Genomic DNA, 19,565 nt, shown 5'->3' on the forward strand with positions numbered 1-19,565 from the left:
GATCTTTTGGGGATCTTTTGGCCCACTGGCTATTCGAGAAAAGAGGCTTATTGGGTGGGTTGGCTAGAGGGCGTTGAAGGTGCTAGAGCCATGCTCATTTGCCAAGCTGCAGCGGCCAGCCAGACAGCGGCCAGAATGTGTGTGGGCCAATGCAGCGCTGTCCTTGGTTTGCGGGGGAGGATGTGTGCCGTCGGCTGCCGGAATGCAAGGCTGGTAGTGTGGCAGACGGACGGTCGGCAACTAATTAATTAATGATTTCCATAGGACAGCAGGGTACATGGTAAAGAGTTGCGTTCAAGACAAGCACGGCGGCGAAATCGAGGGCACGGTCGCGATTTGGTGATGGCAAACGGCGGGATCGCTGGAGGAGCACCTAGCTAGACTGCCAGCTGGCAGCTGCCAGAGGGGGAAATCTCATCTGGCACCGCAAACACGCTGGCAAGAAAAGCAGGCGCTCTTGACGGCCCCAGGACACGGCGTCTGGGGCCTGCGACCGGTGCCGTAACATACTCGGACCGCGAATCGCGCTGTCGCGGGCTGTCTTTCCACTGGGCTCTAGCTTCAGAGGCACTGCCGTGCGCTGTCACGAAATCCATGTCAACGTGCGGCGATTTTTCATTTGCGCATGGACTAACCAGAGTGCCATGCTCCAGACAATGTATCGAATGATGCTATTTTCGTCAAGATCCAGGTACCAGCGCAGAGACGGAAGTCGGGCATCCACTTGTGTCGGTCCGTCGGGCGACCAGCCTAGCTCCTCGACGAGCCGCGACCGACTTCCGTCCAATTTCGCCCTGCCAGGGTCCTCAGCGCACAAGCATCTCATCTTTAGCCATCTGTTTGACTGCTCCGGATCCTAGATGTCTCCCGAGTCCTTTGCGCTTCTGGGACAGCTTGGACAGGCCGCATCATCAGCATCGACAGCGACAGAGGCCCGCCGCCGAAAAAGCCCTCGCAGCTTTGTGCGGGGGGGACTTGACGACATCGCATTGCCGAGGATACGACTGGCTGGCTGTCGACCTGACACCTTGTGGAATGTCTAACCTCGAGGTGACACAATGTCCAACGCGAGCGGAACAAAGCCGACCATAAATATGTTTCTTTGACATGAACGCGGTCGATTTAGGGGAAGTGACAGTATTCAATCTGCTCAATACATGACTCTTCTACTGGATGAATCAACATAGTTTCGTTTTCTAGAGTCATATCTTTAGACATACTCCCATCCCCCCATCCTTCTCACCGGTGGGCCGCCTGGGTTTCGCTCTGCTGTCGATTAGGCACCCTCGCAACACACGCGGGAGACAAAAGAATATAAACCATATCGCCACAAACATACAGCCAAAGCTGAAATGAGGGGTTTCAGTTGCTAGTACCAGGGTTACTACCGAGGGAGCCGTTGCTTAGAGTCGTGTTGGGGCTTGAAGCTTTGGCGGCCAGGCGCTCAACAATGGCCTGCGTCATGCGGGTACATTCAGCTGCGGCCTCGATGTCGATCTCTCTGGGCTCAGCCTTCCTGCAGGAGATTACTCTGGCGGTTTTGGCCAAGAGTGTGACAAACAGTATGGGAATTGCTTTGAGTACGAGGACGAGGCAGTTCTTGATCCTCCGCAGGTCGTCGCGAAGCTCACCGCTACGGTACTTGGCCAACATGTCAATGCCGACGATGCAGATGAGGAAGCCAAAGAAGGCGCCGAGAAGCACGAAGGATATGCAGAGCACACGCTTGTCCTCTATGACGGTGGTCACGGCATTGACGATCTCGTGCATGGTGTTGTTGGGAGGGCTGTGAAGGTCTGCCATGGTGTCGACGTAGGAAAATTTCTAAAGTGATGTTTTCGGCTGATGGGGAGGGGTTGGGTGCTTGAAAATTACTTGCTGTTTTTTTCTCTTTTCGCTTCTGGAAAGTAGAGATTTTGCGTTTTCGGGGAAATTGGAAGGCGGGCAAACGACTGAGATGCAGCCCGTGGGTGCAGCGGCAGGAAGAACGAGACAAGTGCTGAAGGATGAAGAAGAAGATGGGCATTTGCTTTCAACTTATAATGTCTCAGCTTGTAGTGACCAACAGAAAGGGCTTTGACGTTGACTTTGGTGGCTTATACTGAAGTTTGAATTCGAAGCTTTTGGCGTTTCGTGGCGCTGTAGTAGCATCGACACAGCCTCTGGCTACTTCTGTGCGGCTTTTTGGCAGCAAAGAAAACCATTCATATATACTCGCAAATATGTATATATGTACCCCCGAGAGGGATTCTGGTGAAACATGCACATGGATGCCAGGCCGTGATGCTCAGCTGTTCATCTCGCCGACCAAAGCAAGATAGCGAAGCAGCTGTTACAAACCAAGACTAGGTGCAGAGACTTTATTTGATATCCTAGCCGCCAACCGTCTGTTTTATTGGATATTTCTGCAATTTAACTTTACACTTTGGGTTTTTTTTTTCTAGGATGACTGCCCAATATCGGTGTGCTTGCTTGCTGAGCACTCATCTCTTCCCCACTGTAGGAGCTTGTTGCGCCTGCCTTGCCAAGGCTTCTAGATTGGTGTTGCAAGGCAAAGGTTATTTAAATGAACCGCCAGCCTACGCTTATCAAAGCTGCCAGGACGCAAGAAGTACCACACCTGGGGTGCAAAGCCGCAGAGCAAGGCTGCGTCCTTTTTTTTTTTTTTTTTTTTTTTTTGGCGAGCACAATCCCACTCGCCTTGTACTCCTGCGCATCCACGCCTGGCGACGTCACCAGAGCACCAATGTGTTTCCAAGCTGCCCACATAAAGATCGACGGTGCAAACCAACGTATTCTTCAGCTCCCCCATTTCAATACCCCTCTGTAATTATTCCAGTTTCCTTCTCTTTCCTAATGAAAATCCCTCTTCTCCTTCTATAATCCCCGCAAACCACAATCACAGTTACAGAAACATATTCACTTCCTCCCCAACTTCTCTTTTTCGCCATGGATTACACGCAACAGGTCGAGGCCGTGTCCCGCTCCGTCCACAAGGATGTCATGACGCTCGCCAACGGCAAGCCCGCGCGCACCATCATCCTGCGGCAGACCTTCCCCGCGCCCGCCGCCGAGCTCTGGGACGTCGTCACCAAGCCCGAGCGCCTCGCCGTCTGGTTCGCGCCCGTGTCGGGCGACCTGCGCATGAACGGCCGCTACGCCATCACCGGAAACGCCAGCGGCTCCGTCACCGAGTGCAACCCCGCCGACCGCTTCTTTGCCCTGTCGTGGGAGTTTGGCGAGACCATCAGCGCCGTGCGCGTGCACCTGACAGAGGCCGAGGACGACGGCAAGACGACGCTCGAGGTTACGCACACCTTCCCCATCGACAGCCACTGGAAAAAGTACGGGCCCGGCGCGGGCGGCGTCGGCTGGGACATGACGCTCATCGGTCTGGCTCTGCACCTCAAGGGTCTTTCGAAACCCTCGTCCGAGGACTGGGCCGCGTCCAAGGAGGCGGCGACGTTTACGGAGCAGGCGAGCGAGAGATGGCGCGACGCGGCGATTGAGGGCGGCGAGGACGAGAGGTGGGCAAAGGAAGCGGGCGATAGGACGACGGCGTTTTATGTGCCCGGATGGGAGGCAAAATCTACAAAATAACGGCGATAAACAAAATGATCTTCTTGTCAATTTCCATGCAATTCATCTGTTTCTTGAGCGAAAATGAGCCATATATTTACTGCTATTTGTAGCTGTGAACTCGAGCTGCGCATGGCTACGTCATAGCTATAATCTGTACATCGCTGCGGCTGTGGTGGCTGCTCCATGCAGCGCCCTGTAAGTCAACAGACGGCACTTTAGGAAACGGAAAAAGAGTCATACGATGGAGATCCAATGACCTGAGGCATAGCTGTCACTAGAAGCTTTGTCTCTTTTTAATCGTCCAGTGTTTAGCTTGTCGTTTGCACAAGCTATAATATTTAGTTTCCAGGCCCCCGATGGCGGGGTCCGCCAGGTGCTACAATGGACCCCGCTATACCTCGGCAGGGACCAGGAGCGAGCCATTAAGGTATAGAGGCAAAGCTTCCACGGAGCAAGCCCATCTTTGTGCCTCGCAACCCTTTAACTCTTTGTACATGCTTTTTATGACATCTTGCTGCAATTTTTTTCTTCTCTTTAACCTACTCGACCTCAACACAAATCATCGCTCCCCCAGAGTCCTGCCCAACCGATGGCTCCCTTGACCAGCTCGGCACCGCCCCCGGCGCTGCTGCTGCTCCCGTCGCCCCCGTCGCCGAGTAGCCGGCTCACGCTCAACAGCAGCTACCACGCGCCCCTCTCCGCCGTCCTCGCCACGCTCGCCGCGCAGTCCCGGCAGACGCGGCAGCCCATCCTGCTCCTCGTCGCCGTCGCCGCGCCGATCCTGAGCCCCCCCTCCCCTGGGCGGCGAGGCGCCGCCGTGCGCTGGCACGCCGCGCAGTCGCTCCTCGCCGGCGTCTACTCCATCGTCGCGGCCCTGTGCGCCGAGCAGGGCATCCAGACGGACATGGGTTCCACGGCGACCGCGACGGCGGGGAGCGTCGACGCGCGCGTCGTGCTAGTCGACCACGCGCGCGGGCGCACCTACGGCCGCAGGGGCGACGGCTCGTTCCAGACGCACAACGGCACCACGGTGCTGGACCTGGCCGGCTTCGCGACGCTGGTGACGGGGCCGTGGGATAGAGTCTTCCATCCGAGCAGCGAGTCCGGGTACGAGCTCCTGAAGACATATCTCCTCCTCGCCGAGGGCAGGCAGGTGTTTAAGCAGAGCCAGATTGTGCCGGTGCCGGGTGGCATCAGCATCTCGTCACCTACCGCGACGGCGACGACGACGACGACAGAGGAGGGGGAGCAGGATAAGAGCTACGCGACAGTCATTCTGGGCGGCACGTTCGATCATCTCCACCCAGGGCACAAGCTGCTCCTCCACGGCACGGTGCTTCTCATGCGCCTACCGGAAAAGCACACCACCTCGGCCGCCAGCATCAGCACGCTCATCATCGGCGTCTCCGGGGACCCCATGCTGCAGAACAAAAAGTTCGCCGACGAGCTCGAGCCCTGGGACACGCGCTGCCGTAGCGTCCTCGCCTTTCTCGCCAGCACCTTCAACATCTCCCCGCCCTCCGCCGGCGCCGCTGCCGGCGCCGCGCCACCGAGTGCCTACCGCATCGAGCACGTCGCCGAGGGTCCGTCGGGTGGCCCCGAGCTGCACGGTATCTACGCCGACGGCGCCGTGCTGGTACGGTGCACGGTGCTCAACGACGCCTTTGGCCCGACGGTCGACGAGGAGCCCATCGGCGCCATCTGCGTGTCGGGCGAGACGCGCGGCGGCGGCAAGGCCGTCAACGATAGACGAGCGGCCAAGGGTTGGCACGCACTCGACTCGTACGAGGTGGACGTGCTGGACACGCGCGGCATCGCCGAGGCTGATCGAGGTAGCGAGCAAGACTTTACGGCCAAGATTAGCAGTACAGCCATTCGGCAGCAGAGAGCCGAGGCCAAGGCAAAAGCACAGATTTAAAGCAGTCAACCACTGTGTTTAACCATTTGGATATTTGTATAGCGTAGCATTCAAGACATAATTTGTTCAAGTACGTTGGTATAAAAAATGTGCGTGGCGTTGGTGTAAGCCACGCAGGGATAGTATGAATAATTGTGTAAACTCGACATGTGCTGCTCTCTTGCCCATGATTTGCGCCATACAATGCACTATTCACAAATTCCCGCAGAATCCAGAAAAGGAAAGGTTCGCCTGAAATCAAAACAATAAGAAAGTGGAGAGACAACTCCCGGGTGATGCATCACCTCATGTCTTGATTAATTCGTCAATATGTACACGTTCGAAAAAGCTTATGTGTCCAAACCCAACCCAGTACTGCGCCAGCCGGTTAGGAGATAATAGTATAAGCTGGCTTTCAATAAACTTGTCTGTGAAAATTTCGTTAGCCCTAGTGCGCATATCCTCGGTTTATTGCGGTGCCCAATACGTACCCCGATGGAACCCGGCTGCAGCCACATGCCCTTTACTTCTCACTATGCGAGCTCCAGCAAACAACTCGTCCTGGGCATCGCCCACATAGCCGGCAGGGCCAAGGTCATCAGCCACAAATGTATATTCGCCGCGAGGTATATTTGGGTCGCCTGTCAGCTTGATCGCCTCTAGTCGACCTCTGTAGACCCGGGCGTTCAGTCTCCTCTTTTGCCACTCATCTTCAGTCTCAGTGTCACGTCGCTCCAGGCCAAGGTCAAGATCGGTGGCTGGAGGATCGTCCGGCTGGTTCACCAATAGAAATTCGCAGCCGTGGCCACTGTAGTCGCCAACCCAGATCCCACGCCACGGTTTCGTAGCCGTCGGTGTGTATAGCGTGGGATCTAAGGTGGAGTATGTAACGATTTCCTCACCGATATGCACTCCAATGGGAGCCTCAGCGCCGTTGCTGTTAGGTAAAGGTGCAGCAGCCCAGGGCAGCGGCGGCGGCGGTGCTCCGCTGAGCTCCATCCATTGCCGAATTCGGAAGGTCTGATCTGACACTTCGCAGCGGCGTCTGGGCCTGTCATAAGTGGATGTCTGCACAACGGCTTGGCCGGATTCAATGCCGGCGACATGGTGTCGAGCCGGGATGGCTGGTGGCGGCCAGATGTGGTGGTAAGGGTATTCGCTGGAGAGGCTCTTGTCCGCCTCTTCCGGATCAAGTGGTCGCGTCAGCATAAAGTTGCTGTACATGCCCGCCAGACGGTCGTCCAACGTCATAGGCATCTCGTCGGCAAATCGGTTAGCGCCGGGGCGACTGCGAAATTGTCGTTCTGCTTTGCCTTCCTTGTGCACTTTGAACTGGAGAACTGGTTTGTCAAGATGTAGGTTGACCTTTGGCTCAAATCCATGGATAATCACTTCCTTGTCTGCGGGCCAATGATCGTAGGAGTCTCTGCGACTGACGGCGAGAAGCTGAAACGCTTCAATGCAGCCCCTGCGTTGATCGTATCGAGCGAGGATAAGCTTGCCCATGAGGTCGCGGTCGCTGAACCATATTTTGTATCGCGGTAGAAACCATAGTCGGTCGAGTGCAGAGTATAATTCGCGATAGGTTTTGCATGGGCCGGGTGTCGAGAGCCAGACGCCTGGTACGTTACGCTGGATGCAGCGGTGCCAGTGTAGCTCGGACACGGCATATTCGCGGAGGGTCCGGCAAGTTGCTGTGACGTTCAGTAGATCGAACGGGGCAAGGTAAGACAGCACTGCATGCAGGAGCTCTGCAGGTAAGTTCAAAAGTGGTGTCACATTTTGCTTCTCATGCGGCTCCATGGTGGTCCCCCGCCGTGTGTGCAGGGGCGCATCACTAGGTAATCGATTGAGCAAGTCGTCTAAATTTTCTTACATTGCCCCGTGTCAGCAAAGATGATTGTTTGAGAGGCCTCTGCCTCTATTAAATAGACTCAGACATTTGCAAGGAACTTTTGAATGCATCTGCGGTACTTGCAAGGGCGGCAGCAAAAGCTGGGCCGTGCAGCCGACCGATATCAGATGCAGACATATCAGTACCAGGGTCTGATAGAATGAGGCTCACCTTTTAGAGGGTCAAGCCAGCGACCATTGGATTTCGTGAACCCTGGAGGGCTGGGTGAATCGGTAGGGAGTCGTTTGCGTCGTTTCAAAGCTCCTGTCTCGTCGGGGATGTGGTTGAGAAATTCGAGAACGCTTTCGTCCTCGGCATCATGCCGACCCCAGATGGAGGGCAGCGATGAGTGATCCATAGTCGGCATTGGCCCTTGCAGGCATGCGGCTGATGAGAGGTCAAATTCGGCGGCAACGAAGCGATGTAGGTGTAAAGAGTGCCTGGCGAGCAGCTCACTTTATCAATCGTTTTGCAGGCCGCAACATGGACCGCCAGCCAACCCGGGCCGAAAGGGTCAACGCAAAACAGCACGATGGCAAGCAGCAAGTCCTCAGCTGCAGCTGCTATGGGTGTTTCAGTGGAGCAGGCGGTAGGTAATAATGCGAGGCTTGCTAAAATGCGTTGGATGGCACTGCGGAGGGGGTGCAATAAAGCGGCGTGCTGGAGCTGCAGAAACAAGCGCAACGCCTATACAGCGGGCAGCTAGAGAGGCTATTCTGGACAGCAGCTATTTGTGGCGAGATGGCGGAGGGATCAAGATGCCCTGCTGAAGGATGCAGAATGCGAGATGCGAGCAACACGGGGCCAGATGAAGCGGCGCGAAAGAAGACAGCGCAACCGTGAAGGCGCATGCAATGCAGGACGCGGAAGCGGCATGCGGTGCCGATGGGTATAGTGGCTCTTGTGGTGCTGGGATGCGCTGCTGGCTGGACGAGATTGAGGCGTGGTTTGCGTAGTATCTCGTGCCGTGTCTGTGCTGGCCGCGATCTAGCTTGGCGGCGACCTGGGAAGCAAGATGAGCGGCCCAGCTGCAAGGATATTTTGGCAGGTCTGAGATTGAATGAAGCAGATAGAAGGCGGCTGCTGACACACGAGAGAGCTCTGTGGCTCGCTGTGGTTGTGGTTGTGTCTGTGTGTTTGCTAGCCTGGCCGTGGTGTTTTATGCGGTGGAGGTGCCAAGGGAGAAAGTAGCCGCAACGGCGATGAACGATGGCCGATTAGTAGGAGTACTGTCCCCTGCGAGATCTGCAAGCTGTATTCGAATTTGCAACACGGGCGGGAGTCCGTCTTTTGACGTGTTGGGGCAGAATCAGGATGGCGCGCCGAGCAGCGAAAAAGGATTCCAGCCAAGCGCAACAGAGCCGGGCCGCTAGTTAGAGATTAAAAAGCCATGGCAAAAAGGGCCGAAGTAGCAAGAGACGATACATGGGCTGGCAAGAAGAGAAGCGGCATTAAAAAATCTATCGTCTGTTGGTGTGCCTGGTCAATGCATCTGGCGAGGCTACTTGGTAAAGAGATGGGTGGCCGGCGAGGAAGCTAACGTTAGCTGGCTGCGACAGAGGGCAGGTGAAGATGGGGGTGGAACCGAAGCTGGTGCGTGCTTTTTGGTGTGTTTGCACTCTGTTCAAACCTGTCGCAGTTTTTGCCCATCAGCATTCAGCGGTACAGAAAAACTGGGCAAGAAACTGCAGTCACCCTTGCGAGTGCCTCGGACCACTTAAGCTGCCGCCAGCTCTTGAACAATTTGAAATACACGTCTTGCTGACTCATGCTGCTAGGAAAATGCCAGCTAGTTAGTTGCATGCGATGATGTCTTGGCCGTTGGTTACACGCCGTCTTCCCCGACACCGCATTGCTGCAGTCTAGCCGTCGGGCCATTTTGTCGTGTATCGCAATCCATTGTTCGATTTCTTCAAATTCTTTGATTACGTCGTTCTTTTCCCTCAACCCCTCCGAGCTCTCTAGCAACTAAGCCGGATGCATATGCCCACGCCTCTTCGTGACGACAATGGAATGGTCGCGATAGAGCCCCCACCAGGCTGTTATCCACTCTCGAAGAAGCCAGCTTCACGACAAGGCGGGCCACTCGGGCCATTGTTCCTCTCTCGACTGGCGTGCCGCCACTATGTCAAAGGGCTCGGTCGCGGACCTGCCACCTTGCGAGTCAAGTTAACACGGAGCTTTGGAGGCTACTAAGCATTCAGTCGACCACCAGCCTTGCCTATACACTACGGAGCAGACTTGACTTAGCGTTACACTAGTCTCGACCGTGGAAAGGCTTTGTCCGGTGCCGACAACGCTCCGTTGGCGAATTTCCCATTGACTTGCAGCCCGTCATCTCGGCCCTCGCAGCTCCAATATACTTGTTATAGCAGTGGGCTATTATGGTTTGGTGGGCTGGTCTCTGCTCAACTTGTCCAGTTTGCCGTCTCCATCCAAAGCAGGGGCAAAGAACCCCCCCGGTCGGTTGCGACGTGCCGCGTCCGGGTCAGCTGGTGGTTCGCTCTCACCCTTCTGGGTTTGAATATCCCTGTTACCTGGGGCGGACAATTGCACGAGCTCCCCGTTCTGCAGCCGGCGCTAGGCTTTGGAGATGGAGCAGCTATGGACAGTGACTGTCAACAAGGAAGCAGCAGGACGGTGCTACTCTAAGCAGTAATTAGAGCTAGCGGCTGCTCGGCTCGGGCTGCTGGGTGCATGAAATCCAAAGCATCCCAGTTGGTGCAGAAAAGGTGGTATTATGCCTTCTGCGTGAGTCTATTATTAGACCAAGCAGCTTCCTGTTCGGGAGGGGATCTTGCACTAGGGCTCCCACACCACCAAACCATGTCGTTCAGGCCGCCGGAGCGAGCAGCCTTGGAATAGAAATACCAGCTAATGATGCAGGGGACAGCCAAGTAAGCTAGCGAAGCCCGCGCTGGCACTGACTGACTGGAAAAGAATGATGCGCCGCGCCGGTCTGGTCCAGCTTGCATCCTAGCGGAGGTGGCCGCTCTGGACGAGCAGCCAGTCGACAAGGTTTTCCACGAACCAGAACTCGCTCTCCCGGACCTGGTCTGATGCAATTGGCATTGCTTGGCCGGCCTATCACCTGCTAAGGATGCGGTTGGGGGCGGGACGAGTAGACGGCGGCTTGCAAAAGTACTGCACTGGCGACTCGCTGTAAGCAAGCTTCTCAGTCCAACTGCTATTCTGGGTCTAAGCCTTGAAGTCGGGGGACAAAAGGCCCTTGGCATTAGTTGTAAAACTAGCTACCTTGCGAGAGCTATACACTTGCGGCATGGAGCCTCACAAAAGTGCCTTGGTTGATGAGGCTCGGCCGAGGTCTGTTGTACGGTGGAACAGATCAATTGGTCGAGAAGTGCGCATGGGCTGTCTGTCGGTGTGCATAGGTGAATCGTCCTGTCATGCCCAGGCCAAGGTGACACTAGTATTGCAACCTGCTCAATATTAGCCACCAAGGTCGCGCGCCAAAGCAGCATGTGCAAGTTTCGAGCAGCCTGTGCTGCGCCCACCGGGGTCTGCCACCTAACAAAACTGGTAAAACGCCGCAAGTAACGTTGAGCCCCAGCGGACCAGGGTTGACAGGAGAGGAAAGTGATGATGTTTTTCAATTTCCAATTCAGCATTGCAGCGGCAGGTCCGGGGCAGTTGCGACGAGCTGCTGACCCGGTCAGATGGCGCTTTATGGTGGCTTGGCACCTCAAGAAAGTCTGCGAATAGATAGCTAACTATCAACTATCTGTACCTAGGTACCAGTAGTTACTGATATGTGCCTAATGCAGGCAGCGGTGGTGCAGTCCGAAGTCGCATTCGTGGGTGCGACACGGCTCCGCAGGCGCTGTACTCCGCACCCGGGGAGGATTTAGTTTGGGGGGGGGGAGGCTGGGAATGTTGGTGGTTTTCCCTGTGGTCCCTGGCCCTGTGGCGGTTTGCAAGGCAAGTCTTGTGAATAGATAATAAGCCGGGGTTACAGTTGTCTTGGCATCTCTAAATATGTGCTGCTGGATTGGTCAATGAGGTACATGTGATGAACAATTGGCTAATTACGACATTTCCGTGGGTAGCTAATAAAATCACAATTGTTGTCCGTCGTATCTTGTCCGTTTGTGGTGCATTTGGGCACTTGCCAGCTGCCAGTTGCCTGCCAGCTGCTCGCCGCTCCTTGCACATCCACCATCCTCTGGCACTTGGCCCCCAGAAATGATAGTCATCTTCATCCTACCAACCTACCTATTCCGAACGCCCATCATTTTCTCCATCCCATCCTGTCCACCGAATATTGCCGGTCCCTTGTCTCTAGCAGGCTGAAACGGAACGAAACAAAGAGGCGCGCCCTCTCTCGAGCACATCATTGCTGCTGTCGAATAACATGGCGCCAACAAACACCGCCAGCGTTGCCAGCCATCATCCACTAATCAACAATCTAAACTACGCCGTACCCTGGCTGCCGCAACACAACATCACTGGCTGAGCAAGGAGCTGGACCGCCCTAGACTTATTGCACTGCAGCGCCGTGTCCGGCGCCACTGGCGAAGCCTGGCTGCATTGCCCTGGCGTTGTCGGAGGAATAGCCTGTCGTCGTTGTCGTCATGCCTTTTTGGCCGGCAAGCTCGAAACCTGATCTACGCCCGTCTCGTATCACAGACGACTTCTGCTGTGTGATGAGCTGGCTTCTGCGATGATCTCTACGCTTAGTTCACGCAGATATCCATGTCAATACTGTCGCCGACCTAATTCGCCGGCTACCGGCTCCTCTTTCGCTTCTCGAGGCCCGCCGCTGACTGCTCCTCCCAACATCATGCACCACTCACTCGCGCGCCCTCCCCACAACCATCCAACCAACACCACCACTAGTGCCCCTGGCGTCATTGATCGGCCTACTCTCTGGTCTCAGCACTGCTACCCGACTTCGCCTGCCGCCGCGCGCGCACCTCACACGGGCGCTGTTCTTATCTTGTCAGATAGCCAGAGTCTGGGGGTGGCGTCGTAGCTCGACTAAGCTTCCGCCTTGCTGGTTCACCTTCCTAGTCGGGCTCGCACTTGGGCTGTTCAACCCGGAGGGACACATCGACCCGTGCCAAGTAGCTCCTCAGCTTGTTGCCGGTCTTGCCTGTCGCCGTTCTCTACGTGCCTCTCAATCACTACTGGCAAGCAAACGAATGACACTTGCTTGCAGTTGACCAACCCGAGCTTTGCGCAAGATATACAGCCCAACCCTACGCTTCCGCGCCGTCGGCCACTCTACTCCAGCAGAACGCCCTCCGCCATGGCGTCACTAATACCGTTCATCTCGGAGATTCTCCCCATGATCATGCCCGCCTCCACCCACGTTACAGCAGCCAAGGATCTCCAGCCGACCCATCCAACTGTCGAGGGGCCTGTGATAAGGCGGGCTGCGGTCATCGACCGCTGCGACAAGATGTGTGCTTCTGGTAAGCTCGACACCACCTCCGCACGCGCACAACGCATCAGACCACAGTTTTCCACTCTTTTGCGCTTTACCCTGGTCTTTTTTTAGTCCAAATGCTACCGCATCTTTCCAACCCCCTGGTAGACCACGAGGTGTAACTATTTTTGGCAGTTCTCACAACCCGACCCCAGTCTAGCACGCCCGTCCGCCACAACAGCGAACAGGGTAAGTTTCGTCGCGCCTCGGCTGCGCCCTATCCCAACATGGCCTAATGCTACGCCGCCCGGCTGAGCTTTTCTGACCCATCGTCTCCAGATGCCATCATATATGCTGTCTCCGGTACCGGCCTCCTGCTTGTGAATGACAGCTTTGAAGAGGAACTACGACGTCACCCTCTGTCTGCCGGGGACTTTGCTTTCGTCCCGGCCTGGACAGAGCACCAGATCCGGAACGAGACAGACACCGACCTGGTCATGGTGGTGATACAGAGTGGTTCGCGCCCCGTCGGCGCCATCTTGACGGATTGGGGAGGTGATGAAGTGGCTGCGGACATATCCAGCGACTAAGCCTTTTCTTCTTTCAGCTCAGGCTGTGGGCTTGCGTTATATCATATTCCCGTTTCTATACACGCTAAGTACTGGCTTTATCTATACACGACGCTGAGTTGTCCACATATGAGCTGGCTCTTGATTGTGACAGGTCAATCCTCTTTCCCCTCGGCTAGAACGCACTTTATAATCTTGTTGTAGTCTGATGGCGTGTCAAAAACCTGCGCGTGATCAAGTTCGGGGAACCACAGCACCCCAACTCTCGACTCTTGCCCGCCCTCCGCCGCATCATCCTCGGGCTCCTGCAAGTACTCGGCCACGGCTGGTGCATTAACAATGATGTCCTTGGCCGCTAGGCTGACGGTGACTCTCCGGTGACCCCCACCCCCCGGCCGGCGCAGCAGGTCCTCCTTCCAGATGATGTTTTGCCGCCAGTGAAAGTGCCGTCCCAGCACCGTGGCGACGCCGACGTCTGCGCTGGCAAAGTACCACAGCTGCCACTCGGCCGCGGTCCGCGGGCGCCGCCGGGTAAAGTTGTAGGCCACGTGAGGCAGCTGCAGCATGATGGTGACGGGGTCGACGAGCGTGGCGGCTTCGACGCGGCGGCTGAGCGCCGTGTGCTCGCCGTCGGCCGTCAGGATGTGCGTCGTCGGCACGGAGCCGTACGAGTGCGAGACAATGGCAAATTCGTCCCAGCCGTGCGCGTCAAGGATGCTGGCAAAGGCGGCGAGGAAGGCGCGCTTGTCGAGTGGCGGCGACGTGAGCCGAAACGACACGGGCAGCATCTCCACGGCGATGATGCGGACTCCGGGTCCGTCCTGTGCGGATTGCGCATTGGCGGCTTTGACGAGATCAAAGAGGAAGCGGAGATAGGTCAGCAGGCCGACACCGATGCCGTGGAAAAATACCACCGGGAGCTGTTGTCCCTGTTTCTGCTCGGCCGCCGCAGAAGCGCGCGTCCGGGGCTTGGCGTTCTGGTGCTGCTGCTGCTGCTGGCTATTCGGTCCGTAGTACCAGTATCCCAGCGCCGGCGCCGGCGACTTGTATGTGCTAAAGAGCTCCTGCGGACGCGGCGGAAACGTCGCGCGCACCTCGGCGGCGCTGCTCCGGCCGTAGAAGCGAAACCCATGGGCGCGCAGAAACGCATGCGTAACGCCATCCACCAGCGCAATCACCACATACCACGCGAGGCTCCGGTACGCCGTTGTGACGGGCTCCAGTGTCAGCCGCAGGCTCCGGGCGGTGCCGCGGCCCGGCGCGAAGCGACGCCCCATGCGATCCTCGAGCGTGGCCACGTACCCATCCAGCTCCGCGTTATGCGCCGCCGCCGCGTCCTCGTCGGAGGTCTCGAAAAAGGCCCAGAGCAGGAATTCGCGCACATTGTCCCGGCGGATGTCATCGAGCGGCGCGTTAAGAAACCACCCGCGCAGGTACAGCGCGGTGTCATGCGCGTGCGCGAGACACTGCTGGAAGAGCGCCTGCCGCTCCGCCTTGGTGAGGGCTTTGGGATAGACGGCCTCCGTAGTGGCGGCGACGCGCAGTTGTGGCCGGTAGAGGAAAACGTAGAAGACAGCCTCGGCGAGGAGAAGGCCGATGAGGACGGCCTGGGCGGTGTGGTGCGGCGTCGCGAAGGGGTCGTAGATGGAGTACGCGGAGAGCGCGAGGAGAGGAAGCAGGTAAAAGAGAGGCGTGAAGCGGAAGATGATCACGGAGACTTGTATGAGAGCCCATTCGGGCGGCGAGTTGCCAATCATGGCATGGGGTGGGTTGGCTTGCAGAGCTGCGCACAGTCGATGATTTGGTTTTGGGCATCTGATGTGGAGTCTCGTTGAGTTATGAACAAGTCTACTTATGATAGTCAAAGGCAATAAAACCCTCTGTGCAAGGCTATTTTGTAGTATGAAATGATGTTGCTGTGCGATGTTGTGATGAGATTGAAATGAGTGGCGCGTCACCCAGGGGGTCCCGTATGATCGGCAGGTCCTGCCCCGGCAGCCAACAGACAAGCGGAGACTACATATGCCAATTGTTCATTATCTGTATTTTGTCAATATTTCGGTTTTGCATTGCCAGTTTGACTCTTTTTTATTTTTATTTTCATGGGAACCCTTATTTCAAGGTGAAGTAGGCAAATGACAGCTTACCCAATTCGACTTGCCAAAAACATTGCAGCTCGGCTCACACGCACCTGACTAGGTAAAAATGCCTCAAACCTAGCCACCACTATTACTGAAATAGAAATCTGGGAAGAAAAAGCAGCAATATCTGCAAATGGAGCCAAGTCCAAAAACATGAAAAGGAGAAATAGTACGCCTCATAGGCGCCCCTTGACAAGTAAACTCGTTGATGCATCACGGTGCAGGGTAGGCTCAAAGATCGCTGCCCCCCGTTTTTACCCGCTTTGGCGCTACAAAGCTTCATCTCCATGACGTTTGTTGAAGAAAGCCCCAACGTCATTGTCCAACCGTAGCTGAACCGCGCGAGCTTTTTAAACCTCTCAAATTTACGCATACACGACATTCTTTTCCAATTTTGAGTGGACTTCGCCCGCCCAAACATTCAACCCCCCAGAAGACAAGGAAAAACAAGCTTGGCCTTTCAACCATGGCGGACAAGTACATTCTGCGCATCACCGCCGGCGGCGACTACGACGAGGCCAAGCACGTCCAGGTGCCCGTCAACAAGCCCGACACCGTCAGCATCGCCACCCCGCACGCCGACATTGAGCTCAACGTGCGCATCCAGGGCTACCAGGGCCTGCCGCCGGGCTCGCCGTCCACCTCGGCCTACTTTTCCGCCGAGCCGCACGCCGCCAACCAGGACCAGTACAGCATCTCCTTTCGCTTCACCCCGAAGCCTCCCCCCGCCTCATCCTCTCCAGAGCAAGGCATCAGCGGTGCGCACCTCCAGTTTGGCAACGACTTTGATCGCCCCATCCGCGACAAGCTGCCGCCGGGCTTCAACACGGCCATGCGCATCGTGAAGTGGTGGATCGACCCGGGCCTCGACGGCGACGCCTACGCCGACAAGCCGCACCTGTACGGACCCGCGCTCAGCAGCTTCAACGTCTTGGAAATGGGTGCGGGAAAGCATGATGCGGACAAGGGCGGGCTGTGGTTCGAGGAGGGTGGCGAGGAGGCGACGCGTCAGGAGCTGGGACTGCCGGACACGGGCAAGGCGCGCATGAAGTGGGCGCTCAACGACGCCAACAAGGACAAGTTTGTGTTTGAGTACGGCAAGACGTACGGCCTGGACTTTTTCAATCCGTACCTGGACTTTGCCAACTTGGCGCTGCGGCTGCCGGGCTTTCAGCTGAGCATCGCCAACTACTGGGACGGCCAAGCACTTCGGTGAGTGATGTACGACTGTTTGCACCTTTTCGCTCTCTTTCAGCGCTCAAGTGAGCCCTCCTTCAAACCTCATCATCGTGCATTTCTTCTTCTTCCCCTGCATAGTAACCATTCCGTTTTCTTTTCTGCAGGTCCTCCGACAGGCGCTCACACCAACTTAGATATGTCCTCCGGAACAAAGCAACCGGGGACGTCTACCTCGTGGTTGTCTTCAGCCTGTTTCTCCGTGAGGACCTCAACGAGGACGGCACGCTTAGGGAGGGCGCGCAGCAGCACACGGCGGGCGGCGCGCAAGTGGCGACGGACAAGAAGAAGCCGGAGACGGACAATGAGCACGACCACGACGAGGAGGCGGCGCTGAAACGGGCACGGGATGAGTTTGGCGTGCCGCATCATGAGACGAGTGCGGATGATGTAGACTAACGAGTGGGAATGCAAAGAAATAGACAAAGATAATAGAATATAGCATACAGTTCATGACTCGACGAGGTTACACACGCAGTGTTGACGAAATTAGGTGATCCGCGATGCAGCAGTGGACAAGCTCCATGGCTGGTTACACCAGCGCTTGACTTGATTTATAAAGCGACACTCCCGCGTTGGGAGGACGCGATTGACTCGAGCAAACTTTCGCTGACACAAGCAAACAGCATTGAAAACTCCAACTGGGGATGATGCAGCTTGATTTGGGAACGCCCACTGCATATCAGAGTTGACAGAAACTTGCACCCATCAAATGTCCATGACGTTGATGGCGCGCGCATCGACCACGGCTCACGCCATGCCCATGACCACGCAGCCACTGGCCTGCCCCGCGCCGGTGCTGACGGCAGACTTTGACCGCTGCAGCGTCCCCGGCGGGCTCGATCTGTGGCGGAACGGGGGATATTATTCACCTGGCGTCTGCTTCATTGGCTACGTGGCGCTGTGCACGCAGACGGCGGCGGCGCCGTGGCCAATCAGCAAGGACGAAACCGCCGTGCGGTGTGTGCCAGTGTAAGCAAAACGTGCTTCCCCCTCCTCCGACAAGAGATGGCGAACATGGGGGTTCCAGCTAAATTTGTTGTGTGCGTGCAAGTGGCTACGAGTGCAACGACAAGATGGCCGACCAGAGATACGCCACGTCGCTGTACAATGACATTGCGCTCTCTGCTCCCGCATTCGAGATTCGGTGGCGCAGTGGAGATGTCAACGGCCAGTTTACCCACCCGCCGCCGCCTACTACGATCCCGACAAGCACGTCGGAATCGGCAACGTCGAGATCTACGGGGGAGACTGAGAGCTCCTCGGCACCACCGACGCCTTCCGAAGCGGAGAACAAGACAACGGGCGACATGCCAGCGGGGAAAATAGCCGGCATTGTCGTTGGCGCCGCAGCGGCCATTTGTGCAGTTCTGGCGGCCGTGCGCGTAATGTACTTTCGGCGCAAGCACATTCTTACAAAGACACATCGTAACTCTGACGCGGGCAGAGGCCATGGCGACGCTGCCGAGCTTGACCCAGGCGCAAACCCCATTGCCGAGCTGCAAAGCGAGGGGCCAGTCAAAGAGCTGGACAGCAACCGACCCAAGCAGTACAATGATCACGCCGCGATCAATGTAGAGCCTGTGGAGTTGCCAGGCGATTCGAGACTTGGCTCGTTGTCTGGAGTGGCTGAGCGAGACTGGACCTACTAGTCTTGGTGGGCTGATGATGGTGCTAATTGGCGAGAAGAAAAAAGAAAAAGAAGCACTGCATATGTTTGTGATGCTCTCTGAAGGCGGCAGCCCAAGTGCGACATTTTTCATCGCCGAGGCCGAAAGACCGGCCACCATCACAAGTGAGCGAGATATCCGGCTGTAAGATAAGAGAAGCGGGGATGCACATGAGCCATTGGGCTCAGCCGAATTTCGCAAAGTTAATTTATTTTCATCAGCCGTGGCTGGCTGAGAGTGGTCAGAGGCGAGCTGTGATTTGGCGGCTCGTCTGCATGAGACCAGGGTGGGCGGGCTAAAAGACATTAATCCCAGCCCGCTGGATTCCTTGGCATGGGCACAGTCGGGAATAACAGACGGCGGGGTGGAACGCGGCACTTGCGGCGGGAGACAGATGTCGCAACTTACTTTCTGCTAAAGGTAACGGTGTGCTGGGTAGTATTGTCGGTGAGTTGTTGGAGGTATACCTGTGCATCGGTTGGAGGATGGGTTCACTCGTTACGCCGAGTGATGAATTTTTTTGTTCTTTCAACTTGGCAAGATGGTTGCGTGGAAAGAATTGACAGAGAGGGCATGGGAGAAAGAGAGGGAAAAAAATGTCTCTTATTATTTCCGGAGGGGGCCCAGACCACTCGGCGTCGAAGCCAAGACCATGCAATAATCACTAGCTCCAAGTTGGCTTTCTTGTCATGAGGGCGGGGCCTACTGCATTCGCGAAATGACTCGATTTGCTTATTATCATCGTGGTCCCCCTTCTCACCGCGGCCTAGAACGGGGGGCCTCATCATGAGCGCACTCAGGTATCCTTTGAGGACAAGATCGGCACACCCAAACACGGCATGGTGAAAAATAGGGCGTGCCCGCCAGAGCCGCGCGAAAATAAAAATGAAAATAAAGATCAAAATAACCCTAAGATACAAAGAGAAAACAGCCGTCGTTCGTCTCGCCCCCAGTCTGAGAGGCTGAGACAAGGTAGCGACAGGCGATGCTGATCTGTAGACTGGTCAATGGCAGACTTTTCGGTATCCGGGGCGAGGGCCGGCCGGCCTGTCGTGATTTGGCGTGGCAGAGCCAACCCATCTCCTTGATGACGAGCAAGGGGGAAGACGAGAGAGACATACTGGTAAGAGGATCAGAGCCTTGGAGGACTGGAGGAGCCAGAGGAGCAGGATGGGACAGGATGGGGA

The 19,565-nt window shown here is 56.3% G+C and overlaps 8 protein-coding genes across 11 annotated transcripts; 5 read left to right on the forward strand and 3 right to left on the reverse strand.

Annotated features, from left to right (window-relative positions):
- Positions 1-1,362: 1,362 nt before the first annotated feature.
- LMH87_005322 (uncharacterized protein) lies at positions 1,363-1,803 on the reverse strand (the record flags this gene model as incomplete). The annotated part of the gene is made up of 1 exon (XM_056203017.1): positions 1,363-1,803. The coding sequence occupies one exon, from the start codon at positions 1,801-1,803 to the stop codon at positions 1,363-1,365; it is 441 nt and encodes a 146-aa protein (XP_056058517.1).
- A 1,146-nt stretch (positions 1,804-2,949) lies between these two features.
- On the forward strand, positions 2,950-3,600 carry LMH87_005323 (uncharacterized protein; the record flags this gene model as incomplete). Its single annotated transcript, XM_056203018.1, has 1 exon — positions 2,950-3,600. The coding sequence occupies one exon, from the start codon at positions 2,950-2,952 to the stop codon at positions 3,598-3,600; it is 651 nt and encodes a 216-aa protein (XP_056058518.1).
- A 571-nt stretch (positions 3,601-4,171) lies between these two features.
- LMH87_005324 (uncharacterized protein) lies at positions 4,172-5,500 on the forward strand (the record flags this gene model as incomplete). Its single annotated transcript, XM_056203020.1, has 1 exon — positions 4,172-5,500. One exon carries the CDS (start codon positions 4,172-4,174, stop codon positions 5,498-5,500), a length of 1,329 nt encoding a protein of 442 aa, XP_056058519.1.
- A 285-nt stretch (positions 5,501-5,785) lies between these two features.
- LMH87_005325 (uncharacterized protein) lies at positions 5,786-7,740 on the reverse strand (the record flags this gene model as incomplete). 2 transcript variants are annotated; one of them, XM_056203021.1, is made up of 3 exons in its annotated part: positions 5,786-5,907; positions 5,971-7,341; positions 7,545-7,740. In XM_056203021.1, 3 exons carry the CDS (start codon positions 7,738-7,740, stop codon positions 5,786-5,788), a joined length of 1,689 nt encoding a protein of 562 aa, XP_056058520.1. The 2 variants fall into 2 exon arrangements, with proteins under 2 accessions (XP_056058520.1, XP_056058521.1); XM_056203022.1 differs by having other exon boundaries at positions 5,971-7,350.
- A 4,902-nt stretch (positions 7,741-12,642) lies between these two features.
- On the forward strand, positions 12,643-13,352 carry LMH87_005326 (uncharacterized protein; the record flags this gene model as incomplete). Its single annotated transcript, XM_056203023.1, has 3 exons — positions 12,643-12,808; positions 12,958-13,011; positions 13,102-13,352. 3 exons carry the CDS (start codon positions 12,643-12,645, stop codon positions 13,350-13,352), a joined length of 471 nt encoding a protein of 156 aa, XP_056058522.1.
- A 134-nt stretch (positions 13,353-13,486) lies between these two features.
- On the reverse strand, positions 13,487-15,088 carry LMH87_005327 (uncharacterized protein; the record flags this gene model as incomplete). Of its 2 annotated transcripts, XM_056203024.1 has the most annotated exons (2): positions 14,040-14,048; positions 14,111-15,088. In XM_056203024.1, 2 exons carry the CDS (start codon positions 15,086-15,088, stop codon positions 14,040-14,042), a joined length of 987 nt encoding a protein of 328 aa, XP_056058524.1. The 2 variants fall into 2 exon arrangements, with proteins under 2 accessions (XP_056058523.1, XP_056058524.1); XM_056203025.1 differs by having other exon boundaries at positions 13,487-15,088.
- Positions 15,089-15,938: 850 nt separating this feature from the next.
- On the forward strand, positions 15,939-17,107 carry LMH87_005328 (uncharacterized protein; the record flags this gene model as incomplete). 2 transcript variants are annotated; one of them, XM_056203026.1, is made up of 2 exons in its annotated part: positions 15,939-16,684; positions 16,816-17,107. In XM_056203026.1, the coding sequence occupies 2 exons, from the start codon at positions 15,939-15,941 to the stop codon at positions 17,105-17,107; spliced, it is 1,038 nt and encodes a 345-aa protein (XP_056058525.1). The 2 variants fall into 2 exon arrangements, with proteins under 2 accessions (XP_056058525.1, XP_056058526.1); XM_056203027.1 differs by having other exon boundaries at positions 16,846-17,107.
- A 677-nt stretch (positions 17,108-17,784) lies between these two features.
- On the forward strand, positions 17,785-18,360 carry LMH87_005329 (uncharacterized protein; the record flags this gene model as incomplete). Its single annotated transcript, XM_056203028.1, has 2 exons — positions 17,785-18,098; positions 18,156-18,360. The coding sequence occupies 2 exons, from the start codon at positions 17,785-17,787 to the stop codon at positions 18,358-18,360; spliced, it is 519 nt and encodes a 172-aa protein (XP_056058527.1).
- Positions 18,361-19,565: the final 1,205 nt, after the last annotated feature.

This window comes from Akanthomyces muscarius, chromosome 1 (genome assembly GCF_028009165.1).
Source record: "Akanthomyces muscarius strain Ve6 chromosome 1, whole genome shotgun sequence".
NCBI lineage: Eukaryota > Fungi > Ascomycota > Sordariomycetes > Hypocreales > Cordycipitaceae > Akanthomyces > Akanthomyces muscarius.